Consider the following 20002-nt stretch of genomic DNA (forward strand, 5'->3'; position numbering starts at 1 on the left):
TTCAAATTCCAATTTCCGATTTGAACTACAATTCAATTTCAAATGCAAAATCAATCGTAATTCTAGCACAGCAAACCAAGCTCAGTTCAGAACTAAAAGCCAGCATATCACAACAAAAATCAAACCTAACAAAAGAAAAGATGATCAGGAACAAAGCAATCAAGAAAGACTACAGAACTGAACAGCAGTCTGAACTTTCAACATGGCAGAAAACCATCAAGTCGTCTAGTAAACTTAACAGTACATTAAAAGTAGATTCACCCAACTACAATCCAATAAAAGGGACAGCCATGTTTATTAATACCAGCAGGCTGCCAAATGAACTTAACTTGAACAAAATAGCAAAATAATTTCACTTTATTACTGTTGGGGTAAAGAAGTTTCCAGAAGCAGGATTGTGAACTGGTCTGTGCAAAAGAAAGCAACAACCAGAAGTCCTTTGGGACATCAATAACATGAATTGATAGGAACCTCACAGTAAGTATTATCAAGCATACATATATATGATCACAGCATCAACTAACCTACCTCATAAGCACTAAAAATGAAATCTCTACACTTGTGGCTATTTCCATTGAAATGAAAGATTATCTTCACCACCAGAGCAAAGCAAGAATTACAAACACACCAACAAGTAAAAGGAGGTTTTTCAGTACGTTATCAGCATGCTGACCTCGAGTCGACGGTTGCGGAAAATGGTGACCATGACCCCCATGGAAGGTGTTGAATGCATAAGGGTAACCAGAAGTAGTTCCATAGACAGTAGCATCAGGAAATCCATGAAACTGGATGTTGAACAAAGAAGGGATCAGACCACCAAAAGCAGTAGCTAAAGTGAAGTTACCAATCCTTGCAGTTGCCATTGGCATGAAGCCACCAGTGAATCCAAATCCATAATTTGGAAAGTCATTGGGAACAGGGGGTGGTGCTGTTTGAGGTCTTTGACCAGCAGGACGACTTGGAATATCAATACCAGGATATCTATTTAATCTTGGATCGGATGGTATTTTACCCCTACCATAAAGGGGAACCAACTTCTCCTCTTGAACAAGAGCCTTACAAACAGGACATTCTTGACATTGTGAGTGATGATGTAGCCATCTATATAAACAAGGCCAGCAAAAGAGATGACCACAAAGAGTGATAATTGGGTCTTGAGCTAACTCAAAGCAAATATTGCATTCAAAATCACCAGTATCATTGTTGGTAGTGTCACTATTAGTAGACCAAGATGAGTTTTGATGTGGCACACTTGTTGATTCACCAAACTCATTCGCCATTTCTAATTAAACCCCTCTAATTATCAGCAGCTATAATCACTAGAAATCACAAAACGAAACAGAATCAGAATAAGATTCAACAACATCACACCATCGTATCAGATCAACAATCGAAGCAAAAACCTAACACGATTGCAAGTAAATAAAGCCGAAAGAGTCAATCAGGGGATCGGGAACAAGACCCAGCAAAAGGGCAGACGAGAAGAAACCCCCAATTTCGGAATCACAACCCAATTGATACCAAGAATAGAACAATTTGAAGAAAAAACAAGTGAAATGAAACGCAAATAGAGAGAAAGAGAGTGAACGGACCTGTGAGAGGAAGGATATCAGAAACTGTGAAAAGGAGAAGCCTTCGGAGGGAGGAAGAGAATGGTTGTGGGCTGGTGGAAGACGGAATCTGTGAAATTCAGGAGCTACAAATTAAGGAAAGCCGTAGAAGAGAGTAGAACCGGAGGAAGAAGAAGAATGGAGAAATGAAGGATTCAAGGGCTTTCCTCTATTTTCCTTTATTTTATTTTTAATAATATATATTTTTCAATTTGTTTTTAAAATTATTATTTAATTTCTTAGTCGACGGACAACAACGTGTAAGTTAGGTCGTCCTGTGGAGTATGGACCACTTGTACTCCACCATTACCATATTTTCTTCTCTCTTATGACTTACGACCAAACGCTGCGTTTCGAGATCCCCCAATCCGACGGTCCATATTTATTTTAGGTTCAAAATTATTTTTTAACAATTTAGTTCCTCAATTTCCATATGTAACAATTTAATTTATATATTTCCAATTTTATAATAATTAGTCTTTATATTGCCGAATTTATAACCATTTAATCTCAAATGTAAAAAAAAAAAAAAAAAAAAAAAAAATAATTTTGATGCCCATTTTTATTATTTTGTGATATAAACTTTCTATTTTATAAAAATATCAGTTTCTTATTAATTTATTTGTTTATTTATGCAATAAATTTTATTAAATTTTAATACTAATTTCTACCATAAGAATTGACTTTAAAAAAAAAAATAAAAAATTCTACAATAGGTATTAAATCGTTACAAAGCTTAAAGTACAATTACTAAATTATTACATAGTAAAATTTAGGAACTAAATACATACAAAATTGAAAATACAGAGACTAGATCGTGACAAACTAAAATTTGATGAATAAATCGTTAATTTTATGAAGGTTTAAAGACTAAACGTTTATTTAATCTTTTAATATCTCTTCGTCATTTCTCCTAAGTATGTTTATTTAGGTCTCACTTAATAATTTTTTTTAAAAAAAATTATCTTTGTTTTCTCATGATTTTTTAATTAGGTTCTTTTTCGTATCTTTTATATTAATATCTAAATTTTTAGTTAAATTTCAAATATATATATATATATATATATTTTTAATTTTCAAATTTTGATTGAGAATGGTGTTCATAAATTTAATTTTTTTTAAAAAAAGAAGAAAAAATAAATGATAATCAAATAGGATTTTGTTTATTTATGATTTAAATCGTATTTTGGAGTTAAACTTTTTAACTTATTTTATTGTGGTAAATTTAAAAGTGTATGTATTAGTCTGAACTTGTAAAAATAACTATTTAATAATGGTGTAGCTTCAAATATGTGTATATATATACCCATATGTTAATCCAAGCATGATTTCAAGTTGAATTAATTAGAAAGTAAAAATTGGACAAAGTAAACTTAAGATGGATAAATAACATAATTAGCCGGATCAAAATTATTGTTTTTCAAAAGTTTAGGGACTAGTTTAATCATCATAATACATTTTTTTTTAAAAAAAATTTATTCTAATATATAGACTTATTTGTTGAGCTATTATTGGAACGCGACGTTGAAAATTGTTTTATTATATAATTATTTAACTATAAATACAAGAAGAAAGTATTATAGGCTTATCCAAGTAATAGACCTGATTTTTCAATATTTAATAAAATGAGTGTCACGCGTATAAGCTAGCTAACTTAATTTGCATGCATTGACCTTTGGAGAAAAAATATATATCACCAACTAAACTATCAGATTAAGGAAAATAAAATATCAATACTCAAATCTTTTTTTTTAAAAAATAATTGAATCAATGGAGAACCAAAAAAAAAAAAAAAGAAAAAAAGAAAAAAAAATTACTTTTGACTATTGGTTTCGATTTTTAAAAAAAGGTCAAAAAGTTAAACCATTGTTGTTTCATTTGTATTTTATTTTATATTTTACACCATAGAAATTCAAATGATTGATAAATATATCTCCAATCGAACAAACTATTTGAATAGTTCGATTTCATTATTTAATTTGCATTTCTAAATATATCAATCAATCGAGTTATCATGGCCTATTTCAAGTTAATTGAACACCTTTGCTTGTTGGCATTTCACACAGCTTATATAGACCAATAATTTTGTTAATGAACCTTGTCTCGAAGTAGAGATGTCCAAAAAATCTATGGGTCAAAGTTTCGCAGGGACCCATTCTGAACGGGATGGGGAATCCCCAAATGTATGGGGAATGAGGAAATGAGTGAAATTTTTTTTTTCCGTTTGCAATTCGGGGCTGGGGTTGGGTCGGGAATATATTCCCCGACCCCGACCCATGTCCCGCCCCGCCCCAACTTTTGTATATAAATTATAAACTTATAATACATACATACATATATATTTTGTAGACTTTGTTAGGATAATTATGGAGATTTTAATTATTTAAGATTAAGATTTTATTATTTTAGTTTCTTAGATGTTGTAATATTTAAGATATGATGTTCTAATTGTTGAATTTTAATTTATAAAAATTATGAGAATTTAATATTTTAATTATATCTTTTAAAATTGAATGTGTACCATTGTTTTTATTACCAAAATTGATAATATTTTATTTAAATGAAAGTTGTATTGGATGTGTTTAAGGAATTGTTAAAAATATATATTTAATTGAAATAAAAAAAATTGTTATAAAAAAATGATGGCGGAAATTTTTTTCCCAAGGGGAAATTTTCGGGGGTAGGGAATGGAATAGGGGGCAAACGTCCCCATCCCACCCCGTAGACATCTCTATGTAGAAGCACTAGCAATCGTGAGTTGAGTATATATACCACATGTAACAGACGATAAGTTAAGACACATTTGATAATTAATCTAAAAACAGAATTTTGAAAACAGTTAATTAAAAAAACAGAATTATATTTCATGTTTTCAACTTTGTTACAGATTCAGAAAATAAATTTCAATTTAAACAAAATTTCAAAATGTATTTAAAATATATTTAGTTATTCACTAAATACTAGGTTGAATATAAACCATCACTAATTAATTACAAACTTGTTTGATTTTTAAATTTTTGTATAATTATTATTTTGTAATATCATATAGTAATATATAATATGTTACATATTCTAATTTAACAAAATACACTGAAAACATTAAAAAAGTTGTTTTCAAAATTTGTTGTGTTTGGATCGTATTTGTATTGTTTGAATCGCAGAATTCGAAACCAGTTTATGAAAATAGAATCCAGATAACCAACTGAATACATATTCGTTCAAGTCAATGAATCTGAAAATATAAAATAGAATTTGAGTTGCCTATCAAATAGGTCTTAAATCTTGAAATTTATATTTGGCATTCTAAGCTTTACAAGCGGTATTATATTATAAAAATTGGTGCGACATATTTTAAAGTTAAACTAAGAAATAAAGAAAAAAAACGAAGCTTTAAATGTAGGTAGACATAATTCAACTGACACTCAATTGAAATAAAAGAAACCCCGATACTATACAAATATATATAATTAAGAAATGCTTCTTAGAAATTGATACTTACAAAAAATTTATACGAATAAGGTACAGTATAATTTCCTTTTGGCCTACTATTTACTAAGAAGTTTAATTTGATAATTAAATGTGTGTTAAACTAGAAGAAATTATATTTAATCAAAAGTATTTTGAATTTAAAGATGTCACAGAATCTAACTAGTTTTTTGACCGTCTAATCTTTTGCATGTGAATATATCCGAAACGCCGGCCACCATTTGTTGCATTATTTTCTTTATATTCAATTAATTAATTATTTATTTTTAACCTAATAAAAACAAAAGAAAATTGATGTGTTAACAAATATGAGTTAATATTTTCATCCTCGTTCCATACTTTTTACGAAGATTTTATCAAATTATAAAAATTATTTATAAAGTTTATAAAAGTAAAAAAGATTAAATTCTAAATTCTGAAATCATCCATACTAAATTCTAACTTTTTCTGAATGATAGGGGCTAAAGATTTTCATTCAATCCATTCTTGAGTTGAAAGAGATTTAATCAAACCCCATATCTCGAGCAACTCCCACGACGACCACCTCTAACCTCCCTCACCATCCATAAACTCCGACAGTCGCGCCTTAGGATTACTCTCTGCGTCACACACCACCNCCAAACAAACAGTCTCAGATGGGGGATCCCATTCAACAACGGCCTAAGTAGCCTCCATCCTCTACCTAGAAACCTGCACCTCATCAGACAACACAAAAATATGTCTCCCAAATGTCGCATGCAAAATTGGTTTCAAAGCCCACAAGTTTCACACAAAGGTCACCATAGGGGAAACATCCGAGGACTTTCTCCACACAGACTTAAAACTATCCAGAAAAATATCTGCCTCTGCCCAATGGCTAAAATAATGAAACGAAGGAAGCGAACAACACCTCACCTCACCCATTATAATTAGAAGAGGATTGTAATCAGAAATCCCCCACTGACCAACCTTAAGCTCTGAAAAGGGGAAAGCCACCTTTCGCGCCTCATTCACCAAACAATGATTCAACTGACGTAGAATACCACTCCCCTGAGCCTTACTAGTCCAGGTAAACCAGTTACCAACGACATCCAACTCTACCAGATCAACCTCCAAGAGAGCCCTATTAAACTCTTCCATCCCACCTAAGCTAGGACAACCACCATGAGCCTCCGAACTATTACAAATAACATTAAATCACCCATAACAACACCAGGATATTTCCAAGCAGAACACAATTCAATCAAATGGGACCACAAGTTCTCCCTATCACTCACCAAATTAGAGGCATAAACAGCAGCAACATACACTCGAGTATTAGATACAATATCCACTAAGGACCCAGAAATAAATTGATCCCCTTGAACATCCAGAATAAAATCATAGGCACTCTTTTGCCACATCACCCAGATCCTCCCTACTCCCCTCACACTATAGGTACTCACACAACTCCAAGCACCACCAAACCTACCCAATACCACATCAAAGTTCTCCCATCGTACTCGCGTCTCAAGCAAACAGCAGAAAGTAACAGAGGAGGAACATAGAAAATCTGCCACCACCCTAAACTTAACAGAGTCATTCAACCCCTTAATATTCCAGGAACACCAGATCATGATCTGTCAAGGATTACCACCTACCACCTCCCACAGAACTCTTTATACTTCCATCCATAACAAGTAATGGAAGAGGGTTAGGAAGCATTATCTCCAACACCAACCAGTCCCCTCCCTCATTCCTCAGAATGTTAAACGAATTTTGCTTATCCCGTGTTCCCAAGGGAACCACGAGCAACTCTACTACTCGTGGGCGAAGAACCCGGAGACCCATTTCCAGCTTTACCACCTACCACTTCCCTATCTCGTCGACGACGACTAATCAAAGTAAATTCGTCATCACACCTTGCACCACTATTCCCACCCTGTCTCTTATACACATCTAGATGTGTATAAGAGACCACCCTTCGGCAAGCACACCTCATCCCAGACAACCCTTGCACCACCTTGCCTCTTCGCACTGCCCCTCCATAAATAACTCTGTAACAGTCGGTCAACCTTATGAGGGACACTCGCAGGAAAAAGGAAGATGCTACACCAAAACACCTGAAAGGACTGTAAGACAGACCTGACTAGCTACAACCTCTCAGCAAATAAAAAGGATCGAGCCACCTAGGTTCTAATATGAGCTGTAATCCTCTGGATCAAAGGAGCACAATCCACTGCCTTCAATCGACCAACCAATAACGGTAACCCAAGATACTTAACAGGCAGCAAACCAAAGGTAAGCCCCATAAATGCGGCAAGCTCCTCATCCTCACCAGAATAAACACCCGTAACAAATATGGAACTCTTCCCCACATTCGCAACTAACCTAGACAACTCCGTAAACTCCACCAGGTCCCGCCTCACAAACTCCAAAGAACCCCTCTCAGCTGTACAAAAATCATTAGATCATTTGCAAAAGCCAAATGAGTCAAGCCCACACGCTCACATCGGTCATAGAACCTAAATGACTCAGGAGGCTTATTTAACAACCAGGACAACACCTCCATCACCATCACAAACAGAAAGGGAGACAACAGATTCCTCTACTTCAAACTTTTCCTAAATGGGAAAAACCCCCTAAGGGAACCATTGATCATCACAGAGAAAGTAGGTGATGTAACACAGACCCTCACCCAACTAACAAACTGAATAGGCATATCAATAGCAAGTAGCACACCAAACAAGAAATCTCAATTAACCGAACCATAAGCCTTCTGTAGGTCAACCTTCAACACACATCTCGGATTCCCTCTGTCTAACTGATAACCCCCCGCAAGCTTCTAACACAGTAAAATGTTATCAGAAATAGATCTGCCAGGAACAAATGCAGACTGGTTACCACTTATGAAAGAAGGTAACCACAATCGTAACCTCTTAGCAAGGACCTTCGATATACACTTATACATAACATTGCAACATGAAATAGGCCAAAAGTCCTCCATTCGTTCAACACCAGGCCTCTTTGGAATAAGAGTAATAGTAATAGCGTTAACACCACTAGGCAGATAACATAACTAAAAAAAATTCAGCATAGCCTCACAAAAATCATCTCTAACCACACACCAAGCAGATCTATAAAAATCCACTGAAAATCTATCAGGCCCAGGAGCCTTCTTAGGCTTCATAGAAAATAAAGCCTTTTGAATCTCATCCCGACCCGTTGGGCCCCCAAACTACCACGAAAGAAATCCACTGCCACACTTGCCACCCGATCATGAATAGTTTGTCGGACATCCACAACATCCACAATCGAAAACAAGCTAGTGCTACTACGACAAGAGCGAACACAACGATGAAAATATGTCGTGTTCTGATCATCCAACTCCAGCCATCTTTACCTTAGACTTCTGCCAGAGAGACGCCTCATCTAATTTAGCCACTGACCGAAAAACCTCAGTGGCCTGGGCAGCCTCCAAACAAACAGTCTCAGATGGGGGATCCCATTCAACAACGGCCTAAGTAGCCTCCATCCTCTACCTAGAAACCTGCACCTCATCAGACAACACAAAAATATGTCTCCCAAATGTCGCATGCAAAATTGGTTTCAAAGCCCACAAGTTTCACACAAAGGTCACCATAGGGGAAACATCCGAGGACTTTCTCCACACAGACTTAAAACTATCCAGAAAAATATCTGCCTCTGCCCAATGGCTAAAATAATGAAACGAAGGAAGCGAACAACACCTCACCTCACCCATTATAATTAGAAGAGGATTGTAATCAGAAATCCCCCACTGACCAACCTTAAGCTCTGAAAAGGGGAAAGCCACCTTTCGCGCCTCATTCACCAAACAATGATTCAACTGACGTAGAATACCACTCCCCTGAGCCTTACTAGTCCAGGTAAACCAGTTACCAACGACATCCAACTCTACCAGATCAACCTCCAAGAGAGCCCTATTAAACTCTTCCATCCCACCTAAGCTAGGACAACCACCATGAGCCTCCGAACTATTACAAATAACATTAAATCACCCATAACAACACCAGGATATTTCCAAGCAGAACACAATTCAATCAAATGGGACCACAAGTTCTCCCTATCACTCACCAAATTAGAGGCATAAACAGCAGCAACATACACTCGAGTATTAGATACAATATCCACTAAGGACCCAGAAATAAATTGATCCCCTTGAACATCCAGAATAAAATCATAGGCACTCTTTTGCCACATCACCCAGATCCTCCCTACTCCCCTCACACTATAGGTACTCACACAACTCCAAGCACCACCAAACCTACCCAATACCACATCAAAGTTCTCCCATCGTACTCGCGTCTCAAGCAAACAGCAGAAAGTAACAGAGGAGGAACATAGAAAATCTGCCACCACCCTAAACTTAACAGAGTCATTCAACCCCTTAATATTCCAGGAACACCAGATCATGATCTGTCAAGGATTACCACCTACCACCTCCCACAGAACTCTTTATACTTCCATCCATAACAAGTAATGGAAGAGGGTTAGGAAGCATTATCTCCAACACCAACCAGTCCCCTCCCTCATTCCTCAGAATGTTAAACGAATTTTGCTTATCCCGTGTTCCCAAGGGAACCACGAGCAACTCTACTACTCGTGGGCGAAGAACCCGGAGACCCATTTCCAGCTTTACCACCTACCACTTCCCTATCTCGTCGACGACGACTAATCAAAGTAAATTCGTCATCACACCTTGCACCACTATTCCCACCCGCTAGACCAACTCCTCTTCTACCAACACTTTCACCCATCCCTTCACACCCAAGGCCACCTTTAACCCCCGAACAACCCTCATTAATCGCCACAATACTTAAATCTTGAACCTTTGGCACACTCTTTTTCTCACACATAGCCGCAGAATGGCCAAACAACCACAACAACCACACTTACGTGATTGATAACAGGCAAAAATGCACGTTATCATAATACTAAGTTCTTAAACAATGTTGGATTGCGTTGATGAAATATGTTAAATTGCATCCATTAAGCATAAATTCTATAATATTGCAGTCGCATGCGTCCAACGCATTAGAGCAGTTGATCTTTATATTTTTGTACAGAATATGCATTAACGCAATATAGAGATTGCGATCATAGAAATACATTGGTCGAGTGCAACTTCACCGCAAGACTTTGTGTTGATCGTGCTCGCAAACAATCGCCCAAGAAGAATCATCACAACTTGGTCGGCGCAACATGGTAGGCGCATCTGGGTGAAAGGATAATTAAGATCGATGGGACAGAAAGTTGACGACAGTCGGATCCAAATTAAGTTGACCGCCGATAACGGTCATAAAGTACATTCAGCTTTATCGTTGACAATTATCCGACGCATCAGTCAGGAATTAAAGCTGTCCCATCTATACAACCGAGAGAGAGAAGCCACCTTTCACCATGGAAACTCTATAAATACCAAGTGCATTCTTCATAGAAGGGGTTAAACAGTTGATTACTTCATCACTTTACAAGTTCACGCCTCTGTCCATAGTTTTCTTCCATTTTATGGCGGACTCGAGGAAGAAGGTGTGCCAGTAGATCGTTTCGGTAAGCTTGGAAAAGCATCGGAAGCTTCAAGACAGAGAGAGGGCCAACGCCTGCAGAAGCAGGAACATTTGTAGATCAGAATAGAGATTCAATATAAAAAGCCTCGGTCGGCCAAAGGAATTGCTATCGGGCTCTCTACCTTTACTTTCCTTGTCATTTTGTACTCAACTCAGTTATTGTTGGATCGATATGGCAACTATAGAGGGAGAGAAGGAGGGGAAGGGGAGGAGGGGGAGGGGAGGGTGAATAGGTTTAATTAAATTTTTTTCTAAATTAACCCAATTAAACTAATTACTTTTTATAAATAATAAGAAAAATTCAATTTATGCAACAAATAAGATGATAAAAATGTATCAAATTTTAGCAAATAAATAAGAACAAACTTAAACATAACAATAAATTGCTTAAATTAATTGCAAAAAGAAAAAGGAAGGAGTTAGAGAAGAAGACACCGTAATTTTTATGTGGTTCGGTCAAACTCGACCTACTTCACTCTTCAAGCGCCTCTTGGGAATTTGAATAAAAATCTTTCTGACTCTTTCCACGGATATAGAGCCAACCATTATACCACCGCTCTTTTACGGGTTCAAGAGCAAACTCGATCCTTTCCACGGTTTAGGATAAAAACCGTTACAAATATTGGAATTTATGAAGAACACAATACAACTCTCACTAGAGTAGATTTACAATTTAAGCACTCAACAATTTTATCCTCCACAATACAATAACACTCTCTAAAGAATAAGATGAAAAGAAAAAAAAATTGGGAACTTAGAGAGAGCAACAATAGAACTTTTTGAGTTTTGGAGGATTATGAAAATGTAAAATTTGGAGAGGAAGATGGTTTATATAAAGATGGAAATTTTTTTAGAAACCACAATTAATTTGGACCATTGGATTTTTGGAAAAAAAAAATCAATGGTGGAGATTTTAAACTAAACTAGTCGTTAGATACAAACAAAATATAATATTAAGTTCATTTTCTTTTGAAATTCATTTTATTTTTAAAATTAATCTAAAAATAAAAAACATAACAATATGTCAAAACTAGCCGTTAGGACACAAATATATAAAATAATATTAAATTTATTTTTCTTTTAATTCGTTTTCTTTTTTTAAATTCATTCTCTTTACAGTCAATCCAAAAATAAAAACATATCATGTGTAAAAAACTAGCCGTTAGACACCAATACAAATAATATTAAAATTTATTTTCATTTTAAAATTCTTTTTAATATTTCAATTTTTTTAATTTTTAAATCAATCCCAAATCAAAAAGTTCTCATATTGTTAATCTCTTAAGCATCCCACCATTCAACCAATATCTGCACATTGTCTCCATGCAAATGCGTCTGGTTATTGCCACATTATCCACACGCGGTATTTTTCTCTATAGACTTGTTATCATGTCATATCGTCTTCGTTTTAGTTTTGATTTGAGTTGATTTCAAGAGGTGTTGGAATCGTGTTTCGAGCTCTATGCTAATGGACATATTAAAATACTAAGATTTAGTAATTTAAATTGAATTGTTATCTCAAAAACATGATTATTAATATATTAAAATTAATTAATTTGAGATTAAGGGCCAAAAGCCAAAAAATCTTCCCTTTTTGTTGATGGACCAAAACTATTTCAAGAAAAGATAGCTTGAAATTACAGTAAAACCATATATAGCACATATAAAATCAACTATCACCATAAAGATTATTTCTTTGAATCACTCAAAAAAAAAAATTAAATTCTCCCCTATTTATACAATCAAAATCATAACCAAATTTATAGCATATTTTCTTAAACTTCTCTCCATTGGGAGATCATCAAAAAAAGATATAATTAAGGAAAAATTTAGAACTACTAAATGTTTCCCTATAAAAGCATGGAACATTAAAATTAAACAACTCTCCACTAGCAATATTTAGCAACATGCTTTCTATATCTTCCTTTATCAAAATTGCCTTCTAAAAAAGATTTACAAGTAAATTATAAAATCAAGAGGCCATCACAACGGAATAATATCGAGCTCAAGCCATTTTTGCAAAAGTTCTTCTTCATTCAAAGGGCTTGATAAAAATATCGGCTTAATTGATTATTATAGCCTACAAATTCAAGTAATATTACATTTTGCACACGCTCTTCTGATAAGAGTGATGCATATCCAATTATGCTTTAGTCTATAGAATGATGATAGGATTTTTTTAGTCAAAATTAAAATAGCAACTAGTATTATCACAAAAATATAGGCACATCATTAACTTTAATCCAAAATCACCAAAGGTTTGTTCATCCAAAGGAATTTCGACACAAAAACTACAAACTGCCAAGTATATCCGCTTCGGTAGTTAGATAAGGGCAACGAATTTTGCTTACTTACTAAACGAAAGAACACTAAGGAACTATCAAGAAAATTGACAAGTTCCCACTAAGTACTCTACGGTCAAAGTAAACTACTTCGTAAATATCTGACATCGGCAATATCCTACCAAATTAAATTCAAATTTCTAGGATACCATAAGTCTTAAATCGAATAGTACCAAACATAATATTTTAAAAAACTTCTTTTAACGAATGTTAAATTGTGATTCCTTAGGACGATTGAAAATCTAGCACCAAAGACATACACTAAAATAATATCGGGTTTCTACTAGCGCGGTTAAATAAAGTAAAGATCCAATCATTACTCTATAAGTTTTATATCCACACACTACCTTTTCATCCTTGTCAGCTTAGAGGATGTGCTCATAGGAAGTTTTTGCAATTTTACCTTCATGTGAATTTGAACATTTTGAGCAAATCCCTTGTGTATTTTTCTTGACTTATGAAAATACCATCCTTGAGTTGTTTGATTTTGGAGTTCAATGAAAAGCTAATTCTTCCATCATACTCATCTCAAATTTACTATGCATACACTTAGAAAAATTCTTCACACAAAGATGGATTAGTAGAACAAAAAATAATTATCATCCATAATATATTTGTACTAAAAGCATATAATTTTCTTTAGTCTTAATAAAAAGAGTAGTATTCTATTTACCATTTTAAATCCATTTCTCAAGCAAAAATTACTAAGTCTATCATACTAAACTCTTGAAGCTTGTTTTAAACCATAAAGAGCCTTTTTCAACTTATAGACATGATTTGGAAAATCAAAACTTTCAAACCCGGAGGTTGTTCTACATAAACTTTCTCCATGATATAACCATTTATAAAATGCACTTTTCACATCCATCTTGATACAAAAATGAAATTCTTATAAGAAAGCAAAAGCAATCAACATTCTAATAGCTTCTAATCTAGCAAAGGGTGCAAAAGTTTCTTCATAATCTATTCCTTCCTCTTGACAATAACCTTGAGCTACAAGTCTAGCTTTATTTCTAATGATATTTTCATTTTCATCCATTTTATTTCTAAGAACCCATTTAGTTCTAATTATAGAAGAATGAGAGGCCTAGGGACTAACTCCCGAACTTTATTCCTTTCAATTGATTTAATTCTTCTTGCATAGCTAAATCCAAAATTCATCATTTCGACATCTTTTAAAACTTTTAGTTCAATTTGAGAACAAAAGCAAGATTATTAACATATTAAGAGAGAACGAGTTTTCACACTTTGTTCGGGATCACCAAGATTAATTATTTGTGGATGGGAAGGAGCTACCTCCACTCTTTAGGCATGGATGAAGAACCAATTCGTTCTTTTCGATTAAGCTCACCTCTTGTTTACTGAAACAATTTCCTTGCTTTTATCACTAACAAGTAAATCTCCAAACTTTCCTTCTAAAACATCACTATAAATAGGCTCATTAGAAATAACAGTGTAAGATTCATCAATACTACATGCATAGATTCCTCAAATACTACATGCATAGATTCCTCAATTACTAAAGTTCTTTTTATTGAAAACTCTATAAGCTTTACTAGTAGAGGAATAACCAAGAAAAAATACCAACATCCGTCTTAGAATCAAATTTTTTCAAGGTTTTCTTGTTATTCAAAATAAAACATTTGCAACAAAAAACTTTGAAATACCCAATATTTGGAATTTTGTTATGCCAAATTCATAAGGAGTTTTATCCAAAGAAGGTCTAATTAAAAACTCTATTTAAAACATAACAAGCGGTGTTAACGACTTCTGCCCAAAAGTAATGTAGGTAAACCATACTCATGCAACATTGATCTAGCAAATTCTTGCAAAGTACGATTTTTCCTTTCAACTATACCGTTTTGTTTGATGAGTTTTTGGAGCGGAGAAATTATGAGAAAAACCATTTTCTTCACAAAAAGTTTCAAAAGTATTGCTATCAAATTCTCCTCCATGATCACTCCTATTTTAGAAATCAAAAATCCTTTTCATTTTGACTCTTTTTGCAAAACTAGAAAAGTTTTTCAAAGCATCATCCTTATGTTTTAGCATTAAAACCAAGTAAATCTTGAAAAAATCATCAACTATCATAGCATAATAGTTCCCTCCAAAACTAGCAATTCTAGAAGGGCCAAATAAAGTCCATGTGTAATAAGTGAAGGGGTCTAGTGTTAGAGATTACATTTTTTAGATTTGAAAGAGGACTTAGTTGCTTACCCATTTGACAAGCATCACAAACTTTGTCTTTTTCAAATTTAAATTTGGAAACCTCTAACCAAAATTTTTTGGAAATATTTGAAATTAAGTGCATGCTAGCATGTCCTAGTCTTCTATGCCATAACCAAGAATCATTTGCAAAGCCGATAAATATTTTTCATTAATAGGACAATCATTCAAATCAATAGTATAACATTTTCATCTCTATTTCCAACAAATATAACTTTTCTATCACTAGCATTTTCAATGATACATTCTTTTTTATCAAACACAACTTTAAAGCCTTTATCACATAATTGACTAATACTAAGTAAATCATGCTTCAAACTATCAACCAAAAGTACATTTTCAATTAAAATAGAAGATTCATTACCTATACTACCTTTACCAATTATTTTACCTTTCTTGTTGTCACCAAAGTTACAAGACCTCCATCCTTTTGGAGAGAGAGACAAACTTGGATGAGTCTCCCGTCATGTGCCTCAAGTAACCACTATCCAAGTACCACTTGTTTTTCTTAGAGGCTTTCAAACAAACCTACAAACATAAATGTTCAAGTTTGATTCTTTGGTACCCACACTTGTTTGGTCCTAGATTGTATATTGACAAACTTGGGAATCTATTTCATTTTGCATAGACATTTAAGACATTGGATTTATACAAGTAACAAGAATAAGTTGTATGTCCAATCTTGCCACATGAGAACAAACAATATATGCAAATATTTATCTCTTACAACAAATTATGCACTCTACTTTTCTTGGAGAAATTATTTCTTGGAGTATTGTGAAACTTTGCCCTTTGAGAAAATTTTTTCTTGGAGAAGTAGTATGAGCATATTTCAATTTAAAACACTTGGTCTAATATGGCCTTCAACACCACAATAATGACATATAGGTAAAAAGTTAGATTTAACATGCTTAAGACACACCTTAGGCACATTATAGATGCTTAACAAGGATAGTTTTAGACTTGAGGGAGTAGAACATTCATCAATATAGCCTAACCTCTTTTATCACCAAAAGGCTTGCCTACTTCAATTATCTTGTCTAATCTTTGAGCACCTATTGTCAACTTTTTAATAGATTCTTTAGCCTTATCAAGTTCTTGCAAAGCACTAAATTCCTTTTCTTTGAGTAATTTTATCAAATTATCTTTTTCACAACTATCATGCTCAGAAATTTAACTTTGTCAAGCAAGACATTTTTCTCATCACAATCAAAGCATGCTTGTTACAAGAGATATTCATTTCATCAATATGCATAGCATCATGCTCATTCTTTCTTTAAGCAAGCAATTTCTTCAAGTAAAGACTTATTTTTACTAGATAAAACATTGTATTTCTTTTAAGCACAACATACTTAAAACTAAGTATTTTCTAAATCATTTTGCATTATTTTCAAAAGCTTCAAACAATTTCATTATAAGAAAGAGGTTCTAGAGTATCTATTTTGTTCATCCTATTTGTCACTATGAGCCATGAAGCAAAAAATTGGCCACTTCTTCATTATCACTCATACTTTTGCTTTCATCGCTATCGTCCAAAATAGCTTTAATTGCTTTCTTCTTGGATTTCTTGGATGATTTGAGAAGAGGACAATCGATTCTAATATGACCGGCTTCTTGCATTCATAGCATATTACCTCATCTTTTTTGCTCTTTTCACCTTTTGACTCTTTTTGGTTGAGAGATACTTCTTGAATTGCTTCCTTTCTCTTGATGAAGTTTCTTATACTTACGTGAAAAAATAAGCAAGGTCATCTTCATCAAGGTCATCTTCATCTTGGGAGTCAACTTCTAAAGAGATGGTCTTTAAAGCTTATACTCTTTTCTTTCTTTTTCTTCTCATCCTTCATGTTTTTTCGTGATCTTTATCTCATACGTCAACAACGAGCCCATGAGTTCATCAATGGAGAGAGATTTGAGATCCTTTGCCTCTTGAATGGCGGTGACTTTAGGCTCCCATTGTTTAGGCAAAGACCACAATAGCTTCTTATCTTCTCAAGATTTGAGTACTTTTTCCCAAGTTCTTCTAAAGCATTGACAATGTTAGTAAATCTAATAAACATATCGGAAATAGCTTCATTTCATCAATTTTAAACATTTCATATTGATGAACTAACATGTCAATCTTTGTTTTTTTACTCGACTAGTTCCTTCATGAGTAATTTCTAATTTATCCCATATCTCTTTAGCGGTTTTGCAAATAGACACTATATTATACTCAACTTTATTCAAAGCACAAAAATAAGTAATTAATAGCTTTGGCATTTAAAGAGTATGCTTTCTTTTCATTTATTGACCATTCTTCCTTAGGTTTTATAGTGCTAACACCATCAACATCTTTTGTTGGAATTTAAAACCTTCCTCACAAATATCACATAAATCATAATCAATAGAAACAAGAAAAATCTCATTTCTATTTTTCACATAACTATAATTAGTACCATTAAAGGAAAGGAGACTTTGTAATAAATTGACTATCGGTAAAAGGAATATAAACCTAAAGTTGCCATAGTAAAAAAACAATTAAAGTTTTATCAAGAAATAATATTTCAAGAAGAGCAACCCACTCTGATAACCAATTGTGGATCGATATGGCAACCCTAGAAGGAGGGAGTGAATAGGTTAATTAAACTTTTTTTAAAAAAATTAACCAATTAAACTAATTAATATACTTTTATAAATAATAAGAAAAATTCAATTTATGCAACAAATAAGATGAAAAAAAGTTGATGATTTAATTCTATCAAATTTTAGCAAATAAATAAGAACAAACTAAAACATACAATAAAATTGCTTAAATTAATTGCAAAAGAAAAAGGAAGGAGTTAGAGAAGAAGACACCGTAATTTTTATAGTGGTTCGGTTTTAACTCGACCTACTTCACTCTCAAGCGCCTCTTGGAATTTGAATAAAATCTTTCCGACTCTTTCATGGATTAGAGCCCAACCATTTATACCACCGCTCCTTTTACGGGTTCAAGAGCAAACTCGATCCTTTCCACGGTTTAGGATGAAAACCGTTACAAATGTTGGAATTTATGAAGAACACAATACAACTCCTCATAGAGTGGATTTACAAGTTTAAGCACTCAACAAATTTATCTCACAATACATAATACATTCTCTCAAGAATAAGATGAAAATAAAAATTGGAGTTAGAGAGAAGCAACAATGGAAACTTTTGAGTTCTGAAGGATTATGAAAATATAAAATTGTAGTACAAAATTTGAGGATGGAAGATTTATAAAACACAAGGAGAAGAAAAGGTATGTGGAAATACTTTCTTATTACTTTCACTTATTGTATTTACATACTTCAAGTTCCTTTTATAGAAGAACTTGTTAGTTTGCTTGACTAACTAACAGCTGGAAAATACAAACAAACTCAAACAGAATAAAACTCAAACAAAATCTTAACTGTTGTAACAAATAAATTGTTATATCAGAATGTAACAAATAAATTGTTGTAACTAATAAACAGAATGTAACTGTTTTACTGTTGATACTCCCCCTTAAGTTGGACGATGAATGTCAATGATGCCCAACTTGGATACTAGTTTAGACAAAACATATGTAGGCAATGCTTTAGTGAACATGTCGGCGAGTTGTTGACTAGATTGGATAGAGAGAACCTTAAGGAACCCATCAACTATCTTGTCTCGAACAAAATGACAATCAATTTCTATGTGTTTTGTCCTCTCATGAAACATTGGATTAGAGGTAATGGCAATAGCAGCTTGATTGTTACAAAATACAGTAGTGGGTTTTAGGATATTAACCTGAAGATCTTAGAGGAGTTGAGAGATCCACATTAATTCACTAGTAACTGAGGCTAGTGTCTTGTACTCCGCTTCTGCAGAAGATCTAGAAACGGTGGCTTGTTTCTTTGATTTCCATGATATGATAGATGCCCTAGGAATATGCAGAAACCAGTAATGGATCTTCTAGTATCAGGACATGATCCCCAATCAGCATCCACAAAGGCTTTATATGAAAGGAAGTGATAGGGCTGATTAAAATACCTTGTCCAAGAGACCGTTTTAGGTACCTGAGTAAGTGATGAGCAGCATTGAAGTGAGCTTTAGTGGGGCTGTGGATGAATTGGCTTAGCCGATAAATAGCAAAGCATATGTCCGGCTGAGATATTTGAAGATATATAAGCCTACCAATCAATCTCCTATAACATGTGATGTCATCTGCCTTTAGAAACTCTCATTCATTCTTTGATAGTTTCAAATTGGGATCCATAGAAGTTGTAGCTGGTTTAGCTTCAAGAAATCCAGTATCCTCAAGTATTTGGAGGCAATATTTTCTTTGGGAAATAATAATCCCTTGTTGAGATCTGGATAATTTTAATCCCAAAAAATATTTTGCATGGCCTAAATCCTTGAGTTTGAATTGTTCTTTAAGGACTTCTTTGACTGAGCTGATTATTTAAGGGGATGGTCCGATTAGTAATATGTCATCTACATATACCAACAATGCTACAAATTCATGTCCATGTCCTCGGGTAAAAAGAGAATAATCAGACTTGGATTGATGAAAGCCATGTGAAGATAGAGCAGCTGTAAACTTGAGAAACCATTGTCTCGAGGCTTGTTTCAGCCCATATATAGATTTGTTAAGTTTGCAGGCTAGTTTCTCAACTTTTTGTGGTATTTGTGAGGTTTGATAACCCAATGGTGGCAAAGACAATATGCACTCTTCAAACAAAATCACCAATTATAGGAAGCGCCATTAGCTGATTCCCATTTTGAGTGAGTGACACAATTTGTA

At 33.9% G+C, this 20002-nt stretch overlaps 1 protein-coding gene across 1 annotated transcript; it reads right to left on the minus strand.

Annotated features, from left to right (window-relative positions):
- Window positions 1-329: 329 nt before the first annotated feature.
- Window positions 330-1796, minus strand: LOC120072715 (E3 ubiquitin-protein ligase RNF185-like). The gene is made up of 2 exons (XM_039025179.1): window positions 1593-1796; window positions 330-1319 (listed from the first exon to the last, which is right to left on the minus strand). The coding sequence occupies exon 2, from the start codon at window positions 1278-1280 to the stop codon at window positions 594-596; it is 687 nt and encodes a 228-aa protein (XP_038881107.1). The 5' UTR covers window positions 1281-1319; window positions 1593-1796; the 3' UTR covers window positions 330-593.
- Window positions 1797-20002: the final 18206 nt, after the last annotated feature.

The sequence above is a fragment of the Benincasa hispida genome, chromosome 3 (assembly GCF_009727055.1).
Source record: "Benincasa hispida cultivar B227 chromosome 3, ASM972705v1, whole genome shotgun sequence".
NCBI classification, from domain to species: Eukaryota; Viridiplantae; Streptophyta; class Magnoliopsida; order Cucurbitales; family Cucurbitaceae; genus Benincasa; species Benincasa hispida.